The 11,776-nt window shown below is 50.8% G+C and overlaps 1 protein-coding gene across 1 annotated transcript; it reads left to right on the plus strand.

Moving 5' to 3' along the window:
• The first annotated feature begins 6,533 nt into the window (after positions 1–6,533).
• On the plus strand, positions 6,534–7,740 carry LOC119102667 (adrenocorticotropic hormone receptor). Its single transcript, XM_037226126.1, has 2 exons — positions 6,534–6,866; positions 6,907–7,740. The coding sequence occupies exons 1-2, from the start codon at positions 6,534–6,536 to the stop codon at positions 7,738–7,740; spliced, it is 1,167 nt and encodes a 388-aa protein (XP_037082021.1).
• Positions 7,741–11,776: the final 4,036 nt, after the last annotated feature.

Consider the following 11,776-nt stretch of genomic DNA (forward strand, 5'->3'; position numbering starts at 1 on the left):
CCTTATTGTCCTGTGTTACGAGTTCGGAGTTGCTGCGCTGGCCATACTTGACCTTCGATATGACGGAACACATGGCTTGAACTTCGATGTGACAGTTTGGAGTTGCTGGCTGGCCATGCTTGACCTTTTATATGACGGAACACATGGCTTAACCTTCGATGTGACAGAACACATGGAAATTGCGGTCGTGAGTCGTGAACCACTTGGATCGTCCAGTTTTGGCAATGCAGCCAAGTTTTACTTGATGCGGTCATTATAACGTCGGTAACGATAACGTCGTTACTTAGTGCTGGATGGTATATTATAGGTCGATTTCCAGCAGTATCAGAACTCTAAACTCATGATGGCAGAATACCAGATAAGCTTAAAGATAAACGTCACAAATATACATTGACAGCTAATAAAAGAGGACCAATTACAATCCGTTTCTGACCACATCAGAGCTAAAGACGATGTCAGAGTGAGATTTGAGCTTCCCAGTGTTGAATGGCGTATCAACACGTCGAGCTGGGTTTTATATCCCTGAACGCATTTTTATGCGAAACATCTGCTAAGCTTTGGCAGGCTCGGTATTAGTGTTGCATGTTTAGATTCAGTTTATTTATTTGTAACGTGGATGGGCACACGACTTTTTTACTCCACGGTTAAAAGGGCAAAGTTAAATTCTTCATCCTTGCCAAAGGATGCGCCAGGGAATTTAAAACGTCGATGAACTGGCCAATGCCATCATCAGTGCTCATTCCCGCTGTGATTGCGGGACAAACACAGTGATAAGAGTTAATAGGGTATGCCAACACGGGTCTTGAGGCTGGGTGCGCGAATAGAAGTAATGTGTAGTTTGGGCCAAAGCTGAGAGCTTTAACTCCGCCGTGACACGACTGACCATGCAGAGTTAGCTTGGCCATGAAGTTATGCTCCGCTTGTCCCATTTTAAGCAATTCCCTCACAAACGGAGTGGGGTGGTACCGGAACAATCAGGATGACTTAACATAACTTTTCGCTGTTAACGACTGAGCTTAATGTTCGCGAGCCATGGAGCGAGCTAGCCTTTCTGCTCGTGGGCTGCGGGGCGAGCGGGCCTTTCTGGTCCCGAGCCGCGGGGCGAGCGAACCTTTCTGCTCGCGGGCCGCGGGGCGAGCGAGCCTTTCTGCTCCCGAGCCGCGGGGCGAGCGAGCCCTTCTGCTCCCGAGCCACGGGACGAGCGAGCCTTTCTGCGCGCGGGCCGCGGGGAGGGCGAGCCTTTCTAGAAAAGCGATCACAAATGTTTAAGATGGGTGACCCGCCCCAGGTCGTCACACTTTCTGGATGCCATCGTCTTGATGACCACTGATAGCTTCGCAGAATTAGACACCAGAATGCATGACATTACAATAGATAACTTTGCAGAAGACGCGTATCTGTTTGGGTTGCGCTATATACATTTTAACCATGTATATATCAGCAGCTTCACTAGCTGGATTTGCGACATTGAGATGTGGGTAATGTATCACATGTCCGGTTCAGTTAACACGGGTAATGACAAAACATCGCATTGCGGAGAAGCTGCACACGCGGATCGAAGCTGGGGCCCAGATCTCGATAGCCTGACGACGCAGAAAAGACTCCGCGCGACGGAGAAGAAAAGTATCTGTACTGGTAAAAGCGTGTGTCAAGCCGTGCAGCAGGCCATGGCGGCTCGACCTCAAGCTGATTACTTGCTTTTTTAGCAAAGCCCAAACCGCCGCTCTAAGGGCTGGTGTCTTACCTGGACAGCCCAAGCAGAGACACGGAACAGCTGCGCGGCGCGGACTCGTCGATCGTCGGTGTCGTCCACGATTTGTACAGCGATTTCAACACTGTCATTAAAACTGCACTGGCGAGCATTTCAGTTGCGTGTGACCAGTGCCATCCGTAATGTCGGCACCTTCCACAATACGCTGCCACCGCACATCGAAGGCGTAACTCACAACAGCGTCACAGCTTGATTTGTCAACTGGCACGCGAACACGTACATCAGAGAATCAATTCGTGCCATATTTTCATGAAAGACGAACTAGCGCTGAATGAATGCATTTTGCATCAACCAGAAACATCTAAATGATTCGTAGAGGTGGCTGGCTCTATTACCGTAAGATGCCATCGACGTGATGGTAATCAATAGGTTCAATCCCACGCCACAAAAGAGGAGTAAGCTAATTTTGGGTCGTATTTTTGGGGCGTGTTGTACTTTGCGGAAACCTCATGGCCAGCTATGTCTAATAATGCTATTGGGGAGAGCCACTGTAGCAACAACAGTCGACCACAGTCCCCTGTAGCACCAACGGTCAGCCACATCCCACTGTAGTACCAACGGTCAGCCACATCCCACTGTGGCACCAACGGTCAGCCCACTGTAGCACTAACGGGTTGGTCACAGCCCCCTGTAGCAGCAGCGGGTCAGTCGCAGCCCACTGTAGCACCAGCGAGTCAGTCGCAGCCCACCGTGGCACCAGCGGGTCGGCCACAGTTCCTGGAGCGGGCGCCGAGAGCTCCCAGCCCGCATTCTCCGGGTGTCCTAACAGAGGTGGCGGCACTGTTTATACGGTGTGCGACTCGCGCCGGGCGACATGGGCGCTCGGCGGCGCCGGTGGCCGACCGCCTGCCGCCAGCTGCTCGCACCCCGTCCACCGGATAATTCACCGCTGTTCATCAACAAACGGACGTGCGATTTTGGCGCCGGATCGCGCCTGAGTGCTGGCCTGTTTGGTCGACACGTCGCTGTCAAAACCGTCACCCGCCGCGCCGGCCGCATGTCTCACCCCCCGCGCTGTTCGCGGGGGGCGCCTGTGTCGGGGAACGGGGGCGGGGATGCGCCATGGTGCTTGCGTAATATCTCTAGGCCAGGCGAAGCGCCCTCGACGTGCGCGTGCCTGAGGGAGGAATTTTGTGCTTAGTAGCTAGAAGTAGCTAGCTGGAATTGATAAGCTGTGATTTCCGCAATGCGGTGTACTTTCATTCCATCTTTCGTTTGCATGTGTACTTGCTCTCAATCTCCGCTGCATGTAATGCGCAGTAGATGCCCGAGGGAATGGTCTCAGAAGTTTGCCGTCGCCTCGGACAAATGTTCTTCGGTGCGACATTCTGAACAGAAACATTGCAGGCACCCTGTCACGGACCTAAGAGTATTAAGATAATGAATGATATCTGAGATGTAGCTATTATGCATATCTGCACTAAGTTATGTAGTCTAGTACCTCACAATCAGAAATACGCGGAATTAAATCCGAAGCAGTAGGCACATCTAACTGGACTGGGACATCGGTTGAGCTAGAAATGGACTGTCTTTTATTAGTAATGAAACTGGGTGTCATATTCTTATGATGGGCTCTCAAGACAATTTAGATTATCTACGAAAACATCGTTAAGCTCTCTCAGACTTTGTTTGTTAACCCATTTCAATCGAATTGGCTTAACAATTCGATTGAAATGGCTTAACAAACGAATTGCGTTTTATTGCGCTCAAGTTCGTTTTTCACCCATTTTAATGGTCCACTGCACTTTGACTAAAGACAGCTGTCTCTTCATTGCCCTATTCCTACCTTTCACTACATGAGACCGGTTTCCTCTATGCCTAATTTCCAGTGCTCCATTTAGATCTGCACTGTCTTTCCTTTCATAATCTTGTGCACCTCTACCAGATCCCTCTAATTTTACAATTTCAGTGGGTACAAATTCAAAAACCCTAAACCTGTCCGTAAATTCTACGTCGCCAATTGCATTTGTTATCCTAGTTGCTTTTCGCTGTGCTTTTCAGGTCTATTTATGTCTTTTTGGAAGTATGGGGACCAAGCCTGTACACAAAACTCCAGGTGCGGTCCGAAATAAGCTGAGTACAACTTTTTGACAACATTCCTATTTCTGTAATGGACGTTTCCGTTAATGACTTCCAGCATCCAAAGTGCCTCGCTCCCAGTAGCGCCACTGTGTTTTTTGCCCTTTAAATCCCTCTAAAGCAAAACTGTCCTTGTCTTCCTCAATCTGATCTAACTTTCGGCCTCCCAATCTAAAGCTAATGCCCTCACTGCTAAAACTCCCCAAACACATCACCTTACACTGATCATAATTGAATGGCATCTGCCACAGAGAAGCCCAGTTCACTAGTTTATTTAAGTCAAGTTGAATTTGATGCACCTGATGTGGTATATTTTTCGACTGCCCCACCAATTTAGTATGGTCGGCAAATATTGGCACCTTACTCCCTTATCCTATCTCAACATCACTCACAAAATAATAAAGAGAAAAGGGCCCAACACCGACCCCTGTGGAGCTCCACTCTCTACTAGCTCCGACTGAGATTATGTACCATTGAGCACTACTCTTTGTTTCCTGGCTAACAGCCAAGCACTTACCCAGCCAAGAATTTTTCCCTCAATGCTTGCAATTTGAACTGATATAGCAGACGATGGTGTGGCACCTTACCAAACGCCTTACCAAAATCCAAATAGGCAGCATGTTAACTGCTGCCTTTATCTATCGGACTAGTAACATGCTCTAACAACTCTAGAAGATTCGCCAGACAGGACCCACCAGAAATAATACCGTGCTGACTACTATTTATGAATTGATGTCTTTCTAAGTGTGGCTGAATGCTAGCCTTCATGAATTCCTCTAATTTACATGCTAGTAAGGTAAGACTCACAGGCCTGTAGTTAAGCACTTTTTTGGTCCCGTACTTAAAAATCGGTTCTACACTGGCGTTGCGCCAGTCCTCAGGTATTTCTGAATAAGCTCAATGATCTATTAAATACTAATATGAGAGAATAAGTTTAGGTGCTAGCGCATTTATTCAACACTGTGCCATATATGTGGTCAGGTCCGGCCGCCTTATTAACCTTGATTCCCTTTAAGCTATCCCTTACCATAACATATCCAATACCGTATAGCCTCGGTCACCGTCAAATCTACAAGACTGCCTTCAGTCTGTTTTTTGCCTATTTTCAGGGAGCCCACACATCGCCTCCTTTATATAAACTGAGGAAAACGGCCTACTAGAAGCATCTACAATGCTCCTGTCCTCCAGCAAATAATTTCCATCTTCATCGAAGGGGCCGAAAGGGGATACCTTAAATTTGAATATCTAGTAGCTAGAAGTTTACTTAAGTTTAAGCCAAAGCAAATGTCTGATTGCCGTATTTCTGATAATTTTTGGGCTACCCTGATTTCCTTCTTAAGCTTTTTGTAACAATCCTATGCGCTGCCGTGCTGCTTTCTGTGCCCGGTACTTTTTGCCAATCATACGCCGCCTTTTTCACTGTCATCAAATTGCGCACTGTCTGTGTGAGCCATGGGGCTTCCTTCAGCTATTTCTCGAATTTTGCTAAACGGAATGAACTTTCCCTACTCTTCTTCAAAAGAACCCTTGAATCAACACTTCCCACATGCGATGTGTAGCGGGTCAGGGGCATTGTTCCAGTCCTCGGGTATTTCTGAAAAGACTCGATGATCTATCAAACGTTAAGATAAGAGAAGTAGACTAAAGCACCAGCGCATTCATTAACACTCCACCGTATGGTCGGGGATGGGACTCTACCAGATTGTCGGGTCCGATTGCCTTATTAACCTTGATTTTGTTCAATCTATCCCACACCATACCCTTAGTCACCGTTAGATCTACAAGACTGCCTTCAGCCTTATTTTAGCCTATTTTAAGAGACGTCACATATAGTCTTACTTTGTAAAACCGAAGGAAACAGCCTTTTAAGAGCATCTACTATGCCCCTGTCCTCCATTAAAAGCTTTCCATCTTCCTCGGGGGGAGGGGGGGGGGGGAGGGGGCGGCAGAAGATTCCTTAGATTTGAATTTGTGGTAGATAAAAAAATCTGGACAGTCGCCAGAGCAAATGCCACATTGTTGATAATCTTTTGGCTGCCATGATTTCCTTCTTAGGCTTTTTGTTACAATCATATACACTGTTTTGTTGCTTTTGGTGTCCTGCACTTTTTGCGTATCACATGCCTCTTTCTTGTGTTGTTTTCGCCCAAAGTTTTGTTGGCCAAGTATCACAGGAATACCCATACCATATCTTTCGTGGACGGCTCTTCAAACCATGTGAATGAATAGACGACTTATCATTACAGCACACGACTGGTAATGCTGCGTTTTTTCATAAACCCGGGCTCATCCGCCGCACCGGCGAGTTTTGATGTATGTAAAATGCCAACTACGCTTACGTTTTGCTGCGTGTCTATGTGTCCCCCCTCACACACACACACTCTTTCAGTGTCGATGCGGAAAATATGCTTGTTTTGAAATTTTGATGGTTATTCTCATGGTTCCCATGCATTCATTTCTTCCGTTTTTATCGGGACGCAAATAGCACACGCATTTGTGCATGCACGCCATTGTGCATGCCTGCACATTTGAATATCCGCATATGAGTGTGCTCACATTGAGAAGTGCCTCATTTGATCTCTGGGCTACATACTACCCGTTTCGAAGACGCCAAAAGAATGCACCCACATCTCACACTCTTGCCGTGTGGAACGCAAACAGCAGCCCTCTGTGTTCCAGATCAATGGCGACGCAGGGAGAAGCCCAGCCAGAACCGGGCGAGGACCCGGCTACGGTGAACTTCAGCGCGATCAACTCCACTGTCGAGGTGCTGCTGAACCTGCAGGAGCCGTCGCAGTGGGAGGACGAGCGGCGCGCCATCTACCTGATCTGGGTGCCCATCATGCTGTTCTTCTGCGTGGTGGCGGCCGTGACAAACCTGACCATCTGCCTGACTTCACGGCTGGTCCGGCAGCCGCTCACGCCCACCATGTGCTTCTCCATCAGCCTGGCCGGCGCCGACGCGTACGCCGCCTCCTCGCTCGGCCTGGGCCTGCTGTTCAACAGTCTGCTGCCGGTGGGTCTGCAGCACCCGACGTGGAGTGTCTGCACCTCAGCTGGCGTTCGAGGCGCTCCGACTGGGCGGCGTCATCTCGACGGCGGCGCACCTGCTGGCGCTGGCGCTCAACCACTACGTGGGCATCCTGCGGCCGCTCCACTACGCACGGCTCATCACCCGCAGCCGCGTCCTCACCGTCGTCGTCTTCCTCTGGATCGTGCCCATTGTCTTCTTCTTTGTCTGCTTCGCAGCCATGGACGCGTTCGCGCCGACCGGCTGCTCATCAGCCTTCATGGACTTCAGCACGTTCCGGCGCGTCGTGGCGACGCTGTTCTTCATCCCGCTGATCTGCATGGTCTTCGCTTACTCGCACATGTTCGTTATCGTGCGCCAGCACCAGAGGGGCGTGCTCCGCAACCACAACGCGTCGCAGCTCAACAAGAACGTGAAGGCGATCGTAACAACGCTGTGCATCCTGGGCACGTACGTGCTCGGCTGGATGCCAGCCCTACTGACCTTCATGCTCATCTGCAAGGACTGTCACTTCAACGGCGCCGATCTCAACCCGCGCGCCTTCCTGGCACTCAACATCCTCTTCAACACGTTGGTCATCCTCAAATGTCTGGTGGACCCGGTCATCTACGCGGCCCGCATGCCGGAGATCAAGCAGGCGCTGCGGCGCCTGCGCGCGCTGCTGCGCTGCCAGCGCGGCTCGATGGAGGAGCTGGGACGCACGCAGACGCTGATCCCGATCCTCTCCTACCGCTACCGCTTCAGCCGCTCCACCACGTCCTCGTCGCGACTCTCCACGCTCCGGCGCACCGACGAGGCCATCATCCCACTGCGCGTCTTCAAAGCGAGTCGGTCGCCGGCAGAGCCGGTGGACTGCTAGCGGGCCAACTGGGGGCTGATGGGGGGGGGGGGGGGGGGGGGGGGGGCGGCGGTAGACGGCGGAGGCGGTGGACTGCTAGCGGGCCAACTGGGGGCTGGTGGGGGGGGGGGGGGGGGGGCAGGGGGGCTGGGTGGTAGACGGCGGAGGCGGTGGACGCTCGGCCAGCAGGCGAGTGGCGTGGAACGCGGGCGAACTGCTCAATTGGGTGACACGTGAGCCAGTGGACGGACGGTGCTGAAAAAGCGGAGCTCTCAGAACGGTGTTCTAGTCATATGGCCTGCTCAGAGCGGAGTTCTAGTCATATGGCCTACTCAAAGCGGAGTTCTAGTCATATGGGCTGTCAAATGTCCGGTCTGGTCTCTTCTGGACAGTTGTGAAGTTGCTGAGGCTGCTGCCGCCGTTCAGCGAATGCTGCGCGGACTCGCTGCACCGACCACTGACCACACTGCGTGCCTCGCATGCCAGTTGGACACGATAAGCCCTCTTCACCGACGCTCGAGTCTGACGAGGTCAAGCTGGAGTGGAGAGCGTGCGCGCATCCCGGGACTATCATCCACCGGCTTCAAAGCTGCGAGGCTCCGCATCCCTGAAAGGCCGCCGTCGTCAGCTCGCAGGACGCATAGGGCGATCGGGCTGTGACGCTCCTACCTGGCCGCGGGTGGCGCGTCTACGCAGCAGGATCGGACAGCAGGCGCATCCCGTGTCCAATCGGACAGTGGGTGTCACTTCCGTGTGTCGTGTCTCGTGTCGTAACAGCGTCCAATCTCGTGTCTGCAGCAGCAGGATAGCAGATGCGTCTCGTCCACAGCCAGACCGGAAGCAACCGAGCTGCATTGCCGCACTGCTGGTGCGGGATTAAAAGCCGGTGCTGCGAAGCGCGATCGACCTGAGTTATCGGGCTGCAGGCACTCCATCTTCCGGCAGATTTCGTCTGATAGAAACGCCAATGCTCACTTAGAAAACGGGAGATAAGGACATCCAGGCGCTGGTCGCAGTGGTGCACATCTTTTGGCTACAGGCGTAGGTGTGGTGTTGTATCGGCATAGGTGATGTAAAACTTTGGTCAATTAGGATGGAAACAGCAAAATAACGACGCGATTAGATCCCTCCACGTCGCCGTAAAATGTTGGAAATTTCTGGCGCAAAGTTGTCCCTGCCTTCACAGAGTCATTTACCGGAACATTTGCTTCCGACAAATATTGCGATTGTTCTTAAAAACGGATGGTCGCTCGGTGCCCTCCAGGAAAGCGTACGACAGACGCGTCCATCCAGGGAGGCATGGCCAACCAAGCGAGAAGAGACAACGCAACGTAAGCGGCGCTCGCCGACAGGGAGCCGAGTCGCGTCGAGAGATGTCGGCTCCGGTTCAACGATCTTTGTCGCGGTCTGCTGGTGCTTATCTGGGATCAGCGCTGTTTCATTTATGTCAGATTAATGTCATCGCACGGGCCGAGTGTACGGAAGCTTTCTCGTCATCGCCATTTTCTAGCATGCCTTTTTGGTAGATCATTTCCAGTGTACCGTTTGGCATAGCGCACGATGAGTGTGATGACCTTTTTGACCTTGTTCTTGAAACCTTGGTTACTGGACCACGTTTGACGCGTCTCAAAAAGGTGATGATTCCGAATGTAGCCCTCTTGCCGGCAGAATATATATGTTTCATACCGCACAAAAAGCACGAAGGTATAAAGTAGTTCCGCAAACCCATACACACGAAGCATCGGATGGTACAATTCCGATTCCAATTCCATTCAGACGGTAGATTGATCCAGTCCTGGGCAGTCTGGGCGGCACTTATCATTACAGGTTACGGCTCGGAGTGTTAAATGTACACGTAATGGAATTCAGTCGATTGAATAGGCGTCTTATTTACGTAATAAGCATCACAACAACAGGCGACCTTATCTTTGATACACATGTTGCAGTAAACTGGATGCACCTTGTGACAGGTTTGTCTGGGGCTGCCCAGGATTGGACTAGGGGTGAATTTGAACTTAGGATGAAATATTCGGAATCCGTTCGCTGAGGCAAAACGAATGAAACGATTCACAGTAATCGAGGCTCGAAGACAACGATTCAGTACCGTACGCCCCAATATTGAGTGAAGCTTTAGTCAAAGGCCGGCCTAATGCGAGGACAGCTTCATTGTCTTACACCTACCATGCGTGTCGCGGTGGATGTCGCTCTGGTGCATGCTCAACAATCGAGTCGATAGTACTATGAGCTGTCGTGCCGCTCGTCCGACAGACGCCGCCGGCGGCTATATGGGTTTGATAAATGTGATCTGAACGGTTGTGCTTAACATGTATTGACTTCGGCAGTGCTGTGTATTGTGTGGGTACACTACCAGCTAATGTCACCGCTTTGCAGCTACTGATGTTGTTGACCGGAAGCAAAGATTCTCACGCTTGCGACATGGTGCGACGTGCTCTTCTGGGCAAGACCTGGTGCGATGATACGGCTTCTGTGTTACGCCCGCAGCTGCGATACGACAGCTGACGTGGTACCATAGCTAGAGCTGTTTGTGTGATTTCATGTCATTTATGTGGGATTGAGCATCAATCCCTGACTGTCGAACAATCCATGTTGTTGAGAGCCGCTTGCTTTCTTCTGGATGAGGACATTGGTCTGATCGATGGTCTCACACTTGCAGTGATATTGGAAAGCGACTGATGAACTTATGTCGTCAACGCGTGAAACCTTAGGGATCTCTCGACCTCTCGACGGCCTTTCGCTCTTGCTTAAAAGTATTAAAGCATACCCCAATGCCACTAAATGTTACTGATATTGTTTTCTCCAGAAGGCTCACCTATTCACAGCTTTTCTTCAGCAAGCTATGCTGCAATGCCATCGGAGTTGCGCGTGGCAGAGCTGGCTATTGATGTACAAGTACCTACGTAAAATACATGCTCATTTTGAGTGAGCCAAAGATAGCCTTTCTATCTTTTCAACTATGTGCTGGCTATAAGAGCACCTAGGCAACACTTACCTGAATACGTCTAGAATTTCTGGTCGCTGCAACAAATTGGTTTGGCGGTGAAAACTGACGTCGGCGGCGTCTCGGACGCGCGAGGGTGATTTTGTCGCATGCTTTGATCATGCCTTGTTGCATGTTTATATTAAAATCAAAACATGGGCTAGATTCAGGCAACCACACATGCGTCGTGTGATCATGCCACGAATGAAAAGAAATACTGTTTACGTGCAAAACTCATTTGGACCTACCTAGCTCGGTAAACACAGATTCGTTTTCAGCTTCTTTTACTTCAACCGCCAGATCAAAGCTCGCTTATCCTTGCACCACAGCTTAACAATCTGTGGTCAGGCAGATTGCAACTTGTTCAAAGGATCCAAACGGTGAGCATGTTGATTCTGCGGGTGAACGTCAGCCTTGTTGGCAGGTAGCGTGGGAACATTCGTTGCCAACACGAAAGTGGCCGTCGGTGGCGCACTACCGTCGTCGGCGGCAGCACACCTCCGCCTCCAGCAGCATGCTACCGCCGTCAGCGGCGCGCCGCCGTCGCCCGGTTCAATCCACAGCAATATTGGAGTTTCTGGTGCGGCTGGGATGTAAGGCGCGCGGCTATTTGTCGCAGTAGCACACAGAACTAAAAACGTCACACAGATACACATTATAATTGCTAATGGGCGGGTGATCCAGCAATAAAAACAGCCGAACAACACGCAGCGACAGCCGACAGTCCATCTTTTTGACGTCAGCAACTGCCCATGCCATGGTTCATTTCACACGACCAGACCAACCCACCCCATCCTATGCCATGGTTCATTCACCCTGATGCTTCTGCTCACGACGCAGGTTTCACATGCAAATAAAACAAACATAGATTTGCCTGCAATGCGAATGGACTTGGCGCAACACAGTGCACCCCTAAAATGCTCCAGATCAATTTCGAGGCAGGACCTGACATACATCAACGTGCAAGACATAATGAGGAATTGGCTTGGTTTAGATAAGAGTCGTTTTGGTTGGCGGTCACCATTTTAAAGATATTGGATTAACACGCGCTCGGAGGGG

Source organism: Pollicipes pollicipes, unplaced genomic scaffold (assembly GCF_011947565.3).
Source record: "Pollicipes pollicipes isolate AB1234 unplaced genomic scaffold, Ppol_2.1 Scaffold_5724;HRSCAF=6776_pilon_pilon_pilon, whole genome shotgun sequence".
Classification (NCBI taxonomy): domain Eukaryota; kingdom Metazoa; phylum Arthropoda; class Thecostraca; order Pollicipedomorpha; family Pollicipedidae; genus Pollicipes; species Pollicipes pollicipes.

Bases quoted from the DNA above. Each gene is read 5' to 3' on its own strand.
- LOC119102667 (XM_037226126.1), top strand. From the start codon at position 6,534: ATGGCGACGCAGGGAGAAGCCCAGCCAGAACCGGGCGAGGACCCGGCT. The intron at 6,867-6,906 runs GTGGGTCTGCAG...TCTGCACCTCAG, and splicing joins TGTTCAACAGTCTGCTGCCG to CTGGCGTTCGAGGCGCTCCG.